Source organism: Agelaius phoeniceus, chromosome 36 (genome assembly GCF_051311805.1).
Source record: "Agelaius phoeniceus isolate bAgePho1 chromosome 36, bAgePho1.hap1, whole genome shotgun sequence".
In the NCBI taxonomy this organism is placed as follows: domain Eukaryota; kingdom Metazoa; phylum Chordata; class Aves; order Passeriformes; family Icteridae; genus Agelaius; species Agelaius phoeniceus.
In genome coordinates, this window is record NC_135300.1 from 1,125,653 (window position 1) to 1,140,786 (window position 15,134).

Below are 15,134 nucleotides of genomic sequence, written 5' to 3' on the forward strand. Positions count from 1 at the left end.
ACAATCCCCTCCCCCACCCAAAGCCCCTCCCCCTCCCCAACCCGCGGGCCCCCCCCCGGCGGCGCCGCCCCCTCCCCACAAAGGGGTCCCTGCCCCCCCCACGGCGCCCCCCCCCCCAAAAAGCGGCGCCCCCACCCCAGGGACCCCCCCCGGCCAAGGGGGCCCCCCCCAGGACGCCCCCCCCGGGCACGGAGCCCCCCCAGGCACCGCCGGTAATTGGGGAGGGGGATTTGGGGGGGGGGGGCGGGGGGGGGTTTGGGGGGTCCGGAACTCGGGGAGGGGTCGGGGGTGCTGGGGAGGGGTCGCGAGTCCCGGGAATTCCCGGGATTTTGGGGATTTCGGTGTCGAAAGGGGGGGGAAAAGGGGACCCCGGGGAGGGGGTCCCGAATCCCGGGGGTCCCGGTGGGGAGGGGTCCCGAATCCCGGTTCGGGGTCAGTGCCCGGTTCGGGGGTCCCGGTTCGGGGTCAATGCCGGGTTCGGGGTCAGTGCCCGGTTCGGGGGGTCCCGGTTCGGGGGTTCCGGTTCGCGGGGTCCCGGTTCGGGGGGTCCGGTTCGGTGTCAGTGCCCGGTTCGGGGGTCCCGGTTCGGGGTCAGTGCCCGGTTCGGGGGGTCCCGGTTCGGGGGGTCCCGGTTCGGGGGTCCGGTTCGGGGTCAGTGCCCGGTTCGGTGGTTCCGGTTCGGGGGTTCCGGTTCGGGTCAGTGCCCGGTTCGGGGGGTCCCGGTTCGGGGTCAGTGCCCGGTTCGGGGGGTCCGGTTCGGTAGTTCCGGTTCGGGGGGTCCGGTTCGGTGGTTCCGGTTCGGGGGGTCCGGTTCGGGGGGTCCCGGTTCGGGTCAGTGCCCGGTTCGGGGGTCCGGTTCGGGGTCAGTGCCCGGTTCGGGGGGTCCCGGTTTGGGGTCAGTGCGCGGTTCGGGGGGTCCCGGTCGTAGGTTCCGGTTCGGTAGTTCCGGTTCGGGGGTCCCGGTTCGGGGGGTCCCGGTTCGGGGGTTCCGGTTCGGGGGGTCCCGGCAATCCCGGGGTCCCCAGGCAGCCGCGCTTCCCGCAGGTGGCGGTGGCGGCCCGGTCGCGGTCCCGGCGGCGGTGCCGGTGTCGGTGCCGGTGTCGGTCTCGGCGGTGCCGGTGTCGGTGCCGGTGTCGGTGCCGGCGGTGCCGGTGTCGGTGCCGGTCCCGGAGCCGGTGCCGGGGTCGGTGCCGAGCTCCGCGAGGCGCTGGCCAAGGAACGGCGCGGGCGGGAGGAGCTGGAGCGGGAGCTCGGAAGCTGCGGGCGGCGGAGAGGGGCAGGTAGGAGGGTACGGAGAGGGGACAACGGGGACACTGAGGGGGACAGCTGGGGGGACAAGGGACAGGGGGACAGGGACGGGGACAGAGGGGACAGATGGGGACAGGGGACGGGATGATGAGGACGGGGACAGCGGGGGACAGCGGGGACAAGGGGGACAGCGGGGAGACAGCGGGGACACTGAGGGGACAGCGGGGAAATGGAGGGGACAGCGGGGACAGAGGGGACACTGAGGGGACAGCGGGGACGGAGAGGGACAGCGGGGACAGGAGGGGACAGAGGGACAGCGGGGACAGGACTGAGGGAGAGGGACAGGGGTATAGGTCTTGGGGACAGGGGATAGGGGGGGCAAGGGACAAGGGAAAGGGAGGGGACAGACGGGACAGGGACGGGGAAAGGGGGATGAGGACGGGTAGGGGACAGGGGACAGGGTGACAGGGTAGGGAGGGGAAGGAGGGAAGGGTGAGGACAGTGGTAGACGGGAGGGACAGCGGTGACGGGGAAGGGGACAGGGAGGGAAGGGAAGTGGGGACAGCGAGTGACCGGGAGGGGACCGGGGGTGACGGCTGTAAGTGTACGGTTAGGGGCTGAGGAGGGAGAGTGTAAAAAGGAATGGAAGAAAATGAAGGAGGTGCGGAGTGTAAAAAAAAAATTTTTTTGACAGGGGACCCGGAAGGGGCGCGAAGAATTGTACAAAAAATTTTTAAGGGGATAAAAGTGGGAAATTTTCCAATGACCAAAAAATCGGTGAAAGTATAAGAAAGGTTGGAAAATTTTTTGAGATGCCAAAAAATTCCGGGGACAGGACACAGAATGGTCCAAAATTATGACCACCAAAATCACTGGGACACCCGGGAATGTCCCAAAGACCCCCAAAAAATTCACTGGGGACACCCTGGGAATTGTCCCAAACCCCCCAAAATTCTTGGGGGCACCCAAGGTTGGGAAAATTTTGTAAACAAAATTTATTGGAATGTCATAAAACGGTCGGGAATTGTCCAAAGAACCCCCCAAAATGCCAGGGGGGATAACCATTGGAACAATTTGAAATGTCCAAAAAATTCAGTGACCCCCAAAAATTCACTGGGACACCCCGGGAATGTCCAAGCCAATCCAAAAAATGCCAGGGACACCCAGGAATGTACCCAAAAAAATTTCAATGACCCACCCAAAAAGCATGGAAGATTTTGGGGTTGGTAAAAATTTTTGAGGGGTCCAAAAATCCTTGGGACACCGGAATGTCAACAAAATTCACTGGAGCAATTAAAATTTGGTAGATGCAAAAAATATTTTGTGGGTGTGGGGTGGGGGGGGGATGGAACGAAGAAATGACCCAAAATCTCCATTGGGATGGGGGGGGCATGGTATGAGAAAAATAAAATTTGGGGGGTTGTAAAAATTTTTGAAGTTAAAAAAAATTTGACAATAAGGTACAAAAAATGTCCGAGACCCCCCCCACACAAAGGGGGTCCCCAATATTTTTTGGGGGGTCGGGGGGATTAAAGTAATTTAGAACAAACGCCCCTCCCAAATTTACCTTGCAGGAGGCGCGGGGCAGCCCCCCCCCATCGCGGCCCCCCCCCGCGGAGGTAAGGGGGGGGTTTTGGGGTGATTTTGGGGTTTTTTGGGGGATTTTGGGGTTTTTTGGGTGAATTTGGGGTTTTTTGGTGTAGATGTGGGGGGGAGAAGTCTAGTGCACTCTCTCGCAGCCCCCCCGGCTTTTCCGCTCCCCCCTGGGGCTGCCCCTGTCCCAGCACCTGCTGCTCTGGGCCCGGGTACGTGGGCTGTCACTGTCACCTGTGTCACCTGTGTCACCTGTGCCACCCCCCGGCATTGCCAATGTCACCCATTGTCACCCCCTGCCACCCCCTGCCATTGCCATTGTCACCCACTGTCACCCATTGTCACCCCCTGTCCCGGCACCTGCTGCTCTGGGCCCGGGTACGTGGGGCTGTCACTGTCACCTGTGTCACCTGTGTCAACTGTGCCACCCCCTGCCATCCCCTGGCACCCCCCTGCCACTGCCACCCCCTGTCACCTCCTGCCACTGCCACTGCCAGCCCTTGTCACCCCCTGCCACCTCCTCAGCCACACCGTCACTGTCACCCCTGTCACCGCCACCACTGTCACTGCCACCTCTGCATTGTCACCCCTGCCACTGCCACCTGGCCATGTCCCCAAGGCCACCCCTGTCACTGCCACCCCCAGGCTTGCCTTGTCCCCAGAGCCACTCCCTGTCATTGTCACCTCTGCTCTCTGCCACCTCTGCCATTGTCACCCCTGCCATTGCCACCCCCTGCCATTGTCACCACCTGCACTGCCATCCCTGCCATTGTCACCACTGCCAACCCTGTCACTGCCACCTCCCTGCCATTGTCACCTGCCACTGCCACCTCCTGCCATTGTCACCCCTGCCATTGCCACCCCCTGCCACCTGTCACCTCTGTCACCCCGTCACTGCCACCCCTGTCACTGCCATCCCTGCCATTGCCACCCCCTGCCATTGCCACCCCCTGCCACTGTCACTCGTCACTGCTGCCCTCTGCCATTGTCACCCCTGCCACTGCCACCCCTGCCATTGCCACCCCTGCCGTTGTCACCCTGCCATTGTCACCCCTGTCACCCCCTGCCACTGCCATCCCCGCCGTGTCCCCAGGGCCACCTCCCGACGGGGAGGGACAAGCACGGCCGGGCCACCCCGGGCACCGCCACCAGCGCCACCCCCTGGGGACAGTGCCACCCCCTGGGGACAGCGCCACCCTTGGGGACAGCGCCACCCCCTGGGGGACAGCGCCACCTTGGGGACAGCGTCACCCCTTGGGGACAGCGCCACCCCCTGGGACAGCGCCACCCTTTGGGGCCAGCGCCACCCCTGGGGACAGCGCCACCCCCTGGGGACAGCGCCACCCCTGTGTCGCCCCATGTCCCCAACCACGCGGGGCGGGGCGGGCGGGGGCCTGGGAGGGTGACACGGCCTGGGGGGGTGGTGACGGTGCCGGTGCCACCCGCGCGTGTCGCTGTCCCCAGGTGCCACAGCCCGGTGCCACCAAGGATTGTCTGCTGCTCTGCGCCGCCGGCCTGCGCCCCCGCCCGCGCCCCCCGGGAGCCCCCCCTGACCCGGGGCTGTCCCCAAAGTGTCCTCAAAGTGTCCCCAAAGTGTCCCCGAGGTGTCCCCAAAGTGTCCCCGAGTTGTCCCCAAAGTGTCCCCGAAATGTCCTCAAAGTGTCCCCGAGGTGTCCCCAAAGTGTCCCCTCCTCCTCCCTTTTGTTGCACTTGACCCCCCCTTTCCACGGGGGGTGACCCTGTACAGAGACCCCTCCCCAAATCCGAGACCCCTCCCTAAATCACGGAACCCCCCCTGCCCCAAAAATCCCATCGTGCACTGAGGGGGGGTCCCCAAAATCCGAGACCCCTCCCCAAAAATCCACCAGACCCCACCCCAAAATCACGGGACCCCCCCAAAAAATGCACCGGATACTGAGGGGGGGGTACCCAAATCCGAGACCCCTCCCCAAAATCACGGACCCCCCCAAAAAATGCACCAGGCACTGAGGGAGGGTCCCCAAATTCAAGACCCCTCCCCAAATCCCACCGGATCCCCCTCAAAATCACGGACCCCCCCCAGAAAATGCACCGGGCACTGAGGGGGGGGTACCCAAAATCCGAGACCCTCCCCAAAATCACGGAACCCCCCCGGCCCAAAAATCCCATCGTGCACTGAGGGGGGGGTCCCCAAAATCCGAGACCCCCTCCCCAAAATCCCACCAGACCCACCCCAAAATCACGGGACCCCCCCCCCAAAAAATGCACCGGATACTGAGAGGGGGGTACCCAAAATCTGAGACCCCTCCCCAAATCCACCAGAACCCCCTCAAAATCACGGGACCCCCCCCGAAAAAATGCACTGGGCACTGGGTGGGGGTCCCAAATCCGAGACCCCTCCCCAAAATCACGGAACAGCCCCCCCCCAAAAATCCCACCGTGCACTGAGGGGGGGTCCCCAGATCCGAGACCCCCTCCCAAAATCCCACCGGACCCACCCCAAAATCACGGGACCCCCCCAAAAAATGCACCGGATACTGAGGGGGGGGGTACCCAAAATCCGAGACCCCTCCCCAAAATCACGGGACCCCCCAAAAAATGCACTGGGCACTGGGTGGGGGTCCCCAAATTCAAGACCCCTCCCCAAAATCCCACCAGAACGCCCAAAAATCCCCAAAATCACGGAACCGACCCCCCCCAAAATCACGGGACCCCCTCCTCCCCAAAATCCGAGACCCCTCCCCAAAATCCACCGGACCCTCCCCAAAATCACGGACCCCCCCTAAAATCCACCGTGCACTGAGGGGGGGTCCCCAAATCAAGCCCCCCCCCCCCCCCCCCACGCGCGTGTGTCCCCCCCCTTACCCCCCCACCCCATTAATTTGGGGAGGGGTCGCCCCGGTGCCCCCATGACCCTCCCCGAGGGGCAGCGGGACGCGACCCCCCCCCCCCCCAAAAAAAAGGGTGGGGGTCTCCCCCCCCCCCCCAAAAAAAGGGTGGGGGTCCCCCTGTTCTGACCCCCCCAAAAAGGGTGGGGGTCTCCCCCCCCCCCCAAAAAAAAAGGGTGGGGGTCTCCCCTCCCCCAAAATAAAGGGTGGGGGTCCCCCCCTTCTGACCCCCCCCAAATAAAGGGTGGGGGTCCCCCGCCCCTCCCCCCCCATTAGTAATTTATTTGTAGGGATTTTGCACTGCGGACCCCGCCCCCTTATTTATGCCCCGCCCCCTCCGCCGCCAGGGGGCGCCGCCCCCTCCCCAAATTGACCCCGCCCCCCCCATCCCCACCCCCGGTTTGTGACGCCCCCCGAGGGGGGGAGGGGTGAGAATAAAGTTGTGTTAAGGCCACCAATGTGTCCCCAAATTGTCCCAAATTGTCCCCTCTGTGTCACCCAGTGTCCCCACATTGTCCCCAAGTGCCACCCAGTGTCCCCAAATTGTCCCCAATTGCCGCCGCCCTGTCCCACATTGTCCCCAAGTGCCACCCACCTGTCCCCAATTGTCCCCAATTGTCCCCGAGTGCCACCGCCGTGTCCGCAACTGTCCCCGAATTGTCCCCTCTGTGCCACCCAGTGTCCCCAAACTGTCCCCAAATCGTCCCCAAGTGCCACCCACCTGTCCCCAATTGTCCCCAAGCCCCTCTGTGTCACTGCCATGTCCCCAAACTGTCCCCAAGTGCCACCGCCGTGTCCCAAACTGTCCCCAAATTGTCCCCTCTGAGTCACCTACGTGTCCCCAAATTGTCCCCAAGTGCCACCCGCATGTCCCTAAATTGTCCCCAAGCCCTCTGTGCCAACCACGTGTCCCGAATTGTCCCCTCTATGCCACCCCCATGTCCCCACACTGTCCCCAAGTGCCACCGCCATGTCCCAAACTGTCCCAAATTGTCCCAAGTGCCACCCGCCTGTCCCCAAATTGTCCCCGAGTCCCCTGTGCCAGCCCCTGTCCCCAAGTGCCACCCAGTGTGTCCCCAATTGTCCCCGAATTGTCCCCTCTGTGCCACCCCCATGTCCCCACACTGTCCCCAAGTGCCACCCGCATGTCCCTAAATTGTCCCCAAGTGCCACCGCCATGTCCCCAAATTGTCCCCAAGCCCCTCTGTGCCACCCACGTGTCCCGAATTGTCCCCTCTATGCCACCCCCATGTCCCCAAATTGTCCCAAGTGCCACCCGCCCTGTCCCCACACCGTCCCCAAGTGCCACCCCCGTGTCCCAAACTGTCCCCAGGTGCCACCCAGTGTCCCCAAGCTGTCCCCAAGCTGTCCCCAGGTGCCACCCGGGTGCCAAAAAGTCTCTTTAGTATAAATAAGGGGGGGGGGAGGGGACAGCGGTGGCCCCGTGGGGACAATAAAGTGACAATGGGGGGGAGGGGCGCGGTGCCACCCCCTGGGGACACCGCGGGGGGGGAGGGGACAGAGGTGACACGGCGGGGACAGCGCCGGGGGGGGGCTCAGTAGTACGGGGGTGGCACTGGGGGTGACACAGGTGACACAGGAGGTGACACAGGTGACACCAGCGTGTCCTGGAGGGTGGCACAGGTGACACAGGTGTGTCCTGGAGGGTGGCACAGGTGACACAGGTGTGTCCTGGAGGGTGACACAGGTGTGTCCTGGAGAGCGGCACAGGTGACACAGGAGGTGACACAGGTGACACAGGTGTGTCCTGGAGAGCGGCACAGGTGACACAGGTGTGTCCTGGAGAGCGGCACAGGTGACACCAGCATGTCCTGGAGTGTGGCACAGGTGACACCGGTGCGTCCCGGAGGGTGGCACAGGTGACACAGGGGGGTGACACAGGTGACACCAGCGTGTCCTGGAGGGTGGCACAGGTGACGCTGCCATGTCCTGGAGGGTGGCACAGGTGACACAGGTGACCCGGGAGGTGACACAGGTGACACCGGCGAGTCCTGGAGTGCAGCACAGGTGACACAGGTGACACAGGTGTGTCCTGGAGAGTGGCACAGGTGACGCTGCCATGTCCTGGAGGGTGGCACAGGTGACCCGGGAGGTGACACAGGTGACACAGGTGTGTCCTGGAGAGTGGCACAGGTGACCACCGGCATGTCCTGGAGGGTGGCACAGGTGACACAGGTGTGTCCTGGAGTGTAGCACAGGTGACACCACCGTGTCCTGGCGGATGACACAGGTGACACGGGTGACCCGGGAGGTGACACAGGTGACACCGGCGTGTCCTGGAGTGCGGCACAGGTGACCCGGGAGATGACACAGGTGACACAGGAGGTGACACAGGTGACACTGGCGTGTCCTGGTGGGTGGCCCAGGTGACACAGGTGACACAGGTGTGTCCTGGAGGGTGACACAGGTGACCTGGGAGGTGGCACAGGTGACGCCGGCATGTCCTGGAGAGTGGCACAGGTGACACAGGTGACACAGGTGTGTCCCTGGCGGGTGACACAGGTGACACAGGTGACCCGGGAGGTGGCCCAGGTGACACAGGAGGTGACACAGGTGTCCCAGGTGACACAGGAGGTGTCCCAGGTGACACAGGAGGTGGCCCAGGTGACACAGGAGGTGACACAGGAGGTGGCCCAGGTGACACAGGAGGTGGCCCAGGTGTGTCCCAGGTGACACAGGAGGTGGCCCAGGTGACCCGGGAGGTGGCCCAGGTGACACAGGAGGTGACACAGGTGTGTCCCAGGTGTCCCAGGTGACACAGGAGGTGGCCCAGGTGACACAGGAGGTGACACAGGAGGTGGCCCAGGTGTGTCCCAGGTGACCCGGAGGTGGCCCAGGTGACACAGGTGACCCGGGAGGTGGCCCAGGTGACACAGGAGGTGTCCCAGGTGACACAGGTGTGTCCCAGGTGACACAGGAGGTGGCCCAGGTGTGTCCCAGGTGTCCCAGCTACACCACGGTGCCGCTGGGGGAGCCGCCGTTCTGCGAGGACAGGCCCTGCAGGGGGAGGGGACACAAGCCACGCCCTGTGACGTCACCGCGGGGACACCCGGGGGATTCCCCCCATCCCCAAAATCCGAGATTTGTGCCCGAAAATTCAACCCGGACACCCCAAATGCCCAAATCCCCCTAAACCACCCCAAATCCCATCAGGGCGCACCCCAAAATCCCTCCCAGACACCCAAAATCCCCTCTGAGACCCCCAAAATTCCTCTGAGACCCCCCCAAATCCCCCTAAACCACCCCAAATCCCTCCCAGACACCCCAAATCCATCCTGGACACCCCAAATCCCACCCAGGGCACCCCAAAATCCCTCCCTGACACCCCAAATTCCCATCCTGGAAACCCCAAATCCCTCGGAGACCCCTCCCCAGACTCACAGACACCCCAGGCCGTGCCCAGGTGCAGATGAGCCCCTCCTGGCACCCCCAAACCCCATCCCAGACCCCCCAAATCTCCTCTAAACCCCCAAAATTCCCCCAAATCTCCTCTAAACCCCCCAAAATCCCCCCAGATCCCTCGGAGACCCCTCCCCAGACTCACAGAGACCCCGGGCCGCGCCCAGGTGCAGATGAGCCCCTCCTGGCACCCCCAAACCCCATCCCAGACCACCTAAACCACCCCAAATCCTCCCTAAATCCCCCCAAATCCCCTTTGAGACCCCTCAAATCCCCCCAAATCCCCTCGGAGACCCCTCCCCAGACTCACAGACACCCCAGGCCGCGCCCAGGTGCAGATGAGCCCCTCCTGGCAGGCTGTGACGATGCAATCCTCCAGGAACAGCAGCACCGTCAGCCTCTCCTGGGCGATTTTCTTGCACACCAGCGGCTCCAGCAGGGGCACCTCGTGCAGCCGCGGGCACAGCGCCGTGCCCAGCACCTTGGCCATGTCCAGAGACGCCCCCCGGCCCCGAGAGGAGCCCCCCGTTTGGGGAGGGGCTTTCTCGGCGTTGCCGCCCCCCAGCCCCGCCCCGGCTGATGTTGCCCAGGCCTGTGGTAACGTTTGTGCTCCTTCTCGGCCGCGCCCCGCGGGTCCCGCAGGCTCAGAGTGGCGAAACGCCCCACGCTCAGCACCGGCGGGACCCGCGGGGACGTCTGGGGACCCCCGCCCGGTTGCGGGAGGCTGTTGGAGCGGGATAACGAGCGGGGCAGGCCCGGAACAGAGGAGGAGGAGGAGGAGGAGGGCGGTGCCGGCTCCTCGCCGGGAGCGGCGGCGGGGCGGGAGCGGGGAAGGGGCGGCCGCAGCTCCAGCACGTCCTCGGTGAGGTCCCACAGGCAGAACTGCGTGTCCTGGCCGGCAGAGCCGAAGCGGTAGGCGACGCTCGGGGGCTCCTCGGCGCCGTCGCCCGCCGTGTCCGTCGGGAGGAGCGAAAGGGTCGAAAGCCACCGCGTTGACCCAGGACTTGTGGCCGTGGCCCCGCGCCACCACGCGGCCCTCGGCGAAGGACCACACGGTGACCAGGTCGTCCTCTCCGCCCGTGACCACGTAGCGGCCGTCGGGGCTCCAGCAGACGCACAGGAGGCCCCCGAAGTAGCTCCCTCATCATGCCCTGGAGCAGCATGGAGGAGAAGTGGAAGACCCTGAGGACGCCGTCCTGGCTGACGCAGGCCAGCGAGCGCCCGTCCGGCGAGAAGGCGAACTCGTTGAGGGGCCCCGAGCCCACGGCCCACTTCAGCAGGGGGTTCCTGGGCGTCTTGCTCTTGCAGGAGAAGACCCTGAAGCCCTCTCCTTGCGTGAGCAGCGTGTACTGGGGGCTGCTGGCCCCGCAGGGCTGCTCCGAGTCGTACAGGTACAGGTGGCCGCTGGCGTGCGACGCCAGGAACAGGCGCTCGGTGTCCGGCAGCCACTTGACCAAGGTCACCTTGGATTTGTCGATCAGGCGCTGCGGGGGGGAGAGAGTGGGGTGGGAGGTGAAGGGTTAAAAGATTAAAATAAAATAAAATAAAATAAAATAAAATAAAATAAAATAAATTAAAATAAAATTAAAAACCCTAAAAAAAAGGGTGGTAAAGGGGGGGGGTTGTGGTGGGTCTGGGGAGGTTCTGGTGGTCCCACAAGGGAAACCAAGGGGTTCTTGGTGGTTCTGGTGGTCCCACAAGGGAAACCAAGGGGTTCCTGGTGGTTCCATGGAGGTTCTGGGGGTTCTGTGGGGGTTCTGGTGGTTCCACAAGGGAAACCAAGGGGTTCCTGGTGGTTCCATGGAGGTTCTGGTGGTTCCACAAGGGAAACCAAGGGGTTCTTGGTGGTTCCATGGAGGTTCTGCTGGTCCCACAGGGGAAACCAAGGGGTTCCTGGTGGCCCTATGGTGGCCCTGGGGAGGTTCTGGTGGTCCCACAAGGGAAACCAAGGGGTTCTGGTGGTCCCATGGGGGTTCTGGTGGTCCCACAAGGGAAACCAAGGGGTTCCTGGTGGTCCCATGGGGGTTCTGGTGGTCCCACAAGGGAAACCAAGGGGTTCCTGGTGGTCCCATGGGTGATCTCAAGGGGTTCCTGCTGGTCCCATGGGTGATTTCAAGGGGTTCCTGCTGGTCCCATGGGGTTCCTGGTGGCCCTGGGAGGTCCTGCTGGTCCCAAGGGGCTCCTGGTGGCTCTATGGTGGCCCTGCCGGTCCCACAGGGCTCCCAAGGCTCCCCGGTGTCCCGAGGCGCCCCCGGTGTCCCCGGTGTCCCCTCACCTCCTCGTTGAAGAGCCGCCCGGCGCTGTCCTTCTTGGCCAGGTCCAGGTACTGCACCTGCCGGCGGAGAAGCCCACGAGCAGCGCCAGCGTCTCGGTGCCCGCCGTGAACTGGTTGAAGTCGTGGCACGTGGGCTGCGTGCCCTTGTACACGCGCTTGTCGATGGGACGCTGCAGGTCCAGCGCCTGCGGGGACACGGGGACACCGGCGCTGGCACCGGAGGGGTGGCACTGCCGGGGGATGTCACCCCCGGGGCTCTTCAGGGACGCTGTGGCCACCCTGGGTCACCACTGGGGCTGTCCTGGGGTCATTGGCATTGTCACTGTCACCAGCCCTGGGGTCATTGTCACCAGTCTTGGGGTCACCTTTGCCCCTCAATCCCCCCCGTTATTCCCCTGGTTCTCCCCCGTTTCTCACCGGTTCTCCCTCCCACTTCTCTCCCGTTATTCCCCCGGTTCTCTCCTGTTATTCTCCCGGTTCTCCCTCCCAGTTCTCCCCCTTTCTCTCCCGTTATTTCCCCAATTCTCTCCCGGTTCTCTCCCACTTCTCCCCCCGCTTCTCCCCCGTTATTCCCCCTGTTCTTCCCCGTTTTCTCCCTCACTTCTCTCCCGTTATTCCCCCGCTTCTCCCCCGCTATTCCCCCGCTTCTCTCCCGTTATTTCCCCCGCTTCTGTCCCGTTATTTCCCCCGCTTCTCCCCCGTTATTCCCCCGCTTCTCTCCCGTTATTTCCCCCGCTTCTCCCCCGTTATTCCCCCGTTCGTTACCCTCCGGCTGCCGCGTCCCCCGCTGCCGGCCCCTCCATAGAAATGCAGCTCCCTGCCGAGGTTGCAGCACACGCGGCTCCGTTCGGCGGCTCCCCCGGGCGGGCTCCGGCTCCGGGCCAGCCTCACCACCGAGAGCCGAACCGGCGGCAGCGCCCCGGGGCCCGGCGGGGCAGGCCCGGCCGGGGCTGAGGCGGAGGAGGCGGCGGCGGCGGCGGGGCCCAGCAGGCGGTAGGAGCCCTCGCGGGTACGGAAGCGGCTCTTGAGCTCCGGAGCGGCCGCGGGAGGCTCGGCCGGGCCCGGGCCCGCAGCCGCCGCCGCCGCCGCCATGGCCGCCGGAAGCCGCCTCAGGCCCGGGCGGGAGCGGCCGCCGCCATGGCGGCGCTGAGTCAGCGAGGCCACGCCCACAGGAGAGGCGGGGAAGCCACGCCCATGGGGGTGGGAAGGGCCAATCAGCGAGCGAGGAGGGAAGGGGCGCGGCCAGAGAGGGTCCATATAAGGGATGGGCACGCCCCAAAAGAGGGGAAGCCACGCCCATAGTTGAGACCGCGCCCATGAGTGGTGGAAGCCACGCCTCAAAACACGGAGACCACGCCCCCAGCTGAGGGCACATCTATGATTGGTGGAAACCACGCCCCCAAACCATGGAAACCACGCCCGAAACAGAGACCACGCCCCCAAACACAAACCCCACCCCAAAACCGTGATCACGCCCCCTTGCTAAAACCCCACCCCAAATTCAATTCAGGCACAGCACAAGCCACGCCCACCCATAACACCTCCACGTGCCCCACCCCCTAATCTGCATGCCCAAACCCCACCCCCTTTGGGGCAAACCCACACCCTACCACACCCACCATGAAGCCACGCCCCCTTTTTGCATTGCCCCCCCCAAAACCACCCAGGACTGCCCAAAGCCCACCCAAAACCCCCCCCCAAAAACCACCCAGGACTCTCCAAAGCTCCGCCCACACCTTTATTAAGCCCCTCCCCCACAGTCCGGGGGAGGAGTCTCGGGGTCTCCCCCGCCCCCCCCCCCCCCCCTTCCCCTCAGCCCTCGCAGGGACCCTCGGGGACCCCCCCCGGGGGGGGGGCTCTGGGTGCCGGGGGGGGCGGCTCCGACGAGGGGGGGCTGGGGGGCGGGGCCTCGCCGGGGTGGGGGAGGGGCTGGGGGAGTTCCGTGCCCGCGGGGGGGTCCTGGAGATGGGGGGGGGGGATGGGAGAGAGAAAAGAGAAGGGGGAGAGGTTAGAAATGAACCAAACCCCGCCCGCCCCCTCCCCAAATTAAGGCCGGAAATGCCCCTCCCCCTCCCCAAAATGAGGGTCGGAATTGCCCCTCCCCCTCCCCAAAATGAGGGTTGGAAATGCCCCTCCCCCTCCCCAAATGCCCCTCCCCCTCCCCAAATGCCCCTCCCCAAACCAAGAGGGAGGCGTGGTCCGGCTGGGGGCGGGGCCGCCCCTCGCTCACCTTGGGGGGCTCCAGGGCGGGGTCCGGGGGGGACGCGTCCCCTCCCCCCCCCGAGCTCTCCTCATCCTCGGCGCCGCTGATGAAGATGGGGGGGGGCTCCAGCTCCGGGGGGGCTCCCTCGGGGAGGGGGGGGGGGAGGGGAGCCGGGGGGACCCCCCCCGACCCCGACCCCTCCCCCACCCGGGACCCCTCCCCCCGCCTTGGCCTTGGGCTCCTCCTCGGAGCTCGGGGGGCGCTTGGGGGGCTTCTCCTGGGGGGACAGCGCGGGGCGGGCGTGGTGGCACCTGCGGGGACACCTTGTCCCCCATGTCCCCCCTTGTCCCTGTGTGCACCACCTGGGCAGGTGTTCCCCCCCATGTCCCCACCTGGGCAGGGGTCCCCATGTCCCCCATGTCCCCACCTGGGCAGGTGTCCCCATGTCCCTCATGTCCCCACCTGGGCAGGTGTCCCCATGTCCCTGTGTGCCCACCTGGGCAGGTGTCCCCCCCGCATGTCCCCACCTGGGCAGGTGTCCCCATGTCCCCACCTGGGCAGGTTGTCCCCATGTCCCCCCCATCCCCCTGTGCCCACCTGGACAGGTGTACCCCCACATGTCCCCTCCCATGTCCCTGTGTGCCCACCTGGGCAGGTGTCCCTGTCCCCGCCCCTCCAGGTGTCCCCGTCCCCACCCCCTCCAGGTGTCCCCATGTCCCTGTCCCACCTCCCCAGGTGTCCCCATGTCCCTGTCCCTGCCCCTCCAGGTGTCCCCATGCCCACCCCTCCAGGTGTCCCCATGTCCCTGTCCCCACCTCCCCAGGTGTCCCCGTCCCCACCCCTCCAGGTGTCCCCATCCCCACCTCTCCAGGTGTCCCTGTCCCCGTCCCTCCAGGTGTCCCCATATCCCTGTCCCCACCCCTCCAGGTGTCCCCATATCCCTGTCCCCGCCCCTCCAGGTGTCCCTGTCCCCACCTCTCCAGGTGTCCCCCTCGGGCTCGTGGGCGCGTGGTGGCCTCCAGGATGGCCATGGTGGACAGGGGGATGTGTGCTTGCTGTCACCGGGGGAGGGGGACAGGTGTGACACCCCCGACATTGTCACCTGTCCCCAAGATTGTCACCTGTCCCCCTCCAGGGGGTGTGACACACCCCGACATTGTCACCTGTCCCCGAGATTGTCACCTGTCCCCAGTGGATGTCCCCCTTCTCCAAGGATGCCCAGGAGATGTCACCTGTCCCCAGGACTGTCACCTGTCCCTGGGGCCTGTCACCTGTCCCTGAGGTTGTCACCTGTCCAAAACTTGTCACCTTTCCCCTGGGCATATCCCCTGTACCATGGGGGATGTCACCTGTCCCCAGTTGCTGTCACTTGTCCCCATGGGATGTCACCTGTCCCCAGGTGATGTCACCTGTCCCCAGAGGTGTCACCTGGTGCGGGGTGAGGGCGCGCACGTGGCTCAGCAGGGGCTCCCGCAGCTCCGGGCATTTGTCACCCCCCATCCCATGGGATGTCACCTGTCCCCAGTTG

At 65.1% G+C, this 15,134-nt stretch overlaps 2 protein-coding genes and 1 long non-coding RNA gene across 3 annotated transcripts in view; all 3 read right to left on the bottom strand.

Moving 5' to 3' along the window:
* Positions 1 to 8,561: 8,561 nt before the first annotated feature.
* Positions 8,562 to 12,564, bottom strand: LOC129134505 (dystrophia myotonica WD repeat-containing protein). The gene is given in 9 exon segments (XM_054654166.2): positions 8,562 to 8,726; positions 9,439 to 9,685; positions 9,687 to 9,721; positions 9,723 to 10,080; positions 10,082 to 10,266; positions 10,268 to 10,612; positions 11,404 to 11,462; positions 11,465 to 11,588; positions 12,169 to 12,564. Coding segments are annotated over 9 exon segments (1,728 nt in total). The 5' UTR covers positions 12,496 to 12,564; the 3' UTR covers positions 8,562 to 8,678.
* Positions 12,565 to 13,231: 667 nt separating this feature from the next.
* Positions 13,232 to 14,597, bottom strand: LOC143696519 (uncharacterized). The gene is made up of 3 exons (XR_013185940.1): positions 14,582 to 14,597; positions 13,634 to 13,883; positions 13,232 to 13,362 (listed from the first exon to the last, which is right to left on the bottom strand). It is a non-coding gene; the product is annotated as an uncharacterized LOC143696519 (long non-coding RNA).
* Positions 14,598 to 14,599: 2 nt separating this feature from the next.
* The window catches only part of SYMPK (symplekin scaffold protein), a gene marked incomplete at its 3' end in the record, with an annotated part of 31,636 nt that continues 31,101 nt past the window's right edge, over positions 14,600 to 15,134 (bottom strand). The window contains exons 29-30 of the mRNA XM_077192885.1: positions 15,035 to 15,048; positions 14,600 to 14,661 (exon numbers count right to left, since the gene is read on the bottom strand). Coding sequence (XP_077049000.1) covers positions 14,600 to 14,661; positions 15,035 to 15,048 — 76 coding nt within the window. The remainder of the gene's footprint in view (positions 14,662 to 15,034; positions 15,049 to 15,134) is intronic.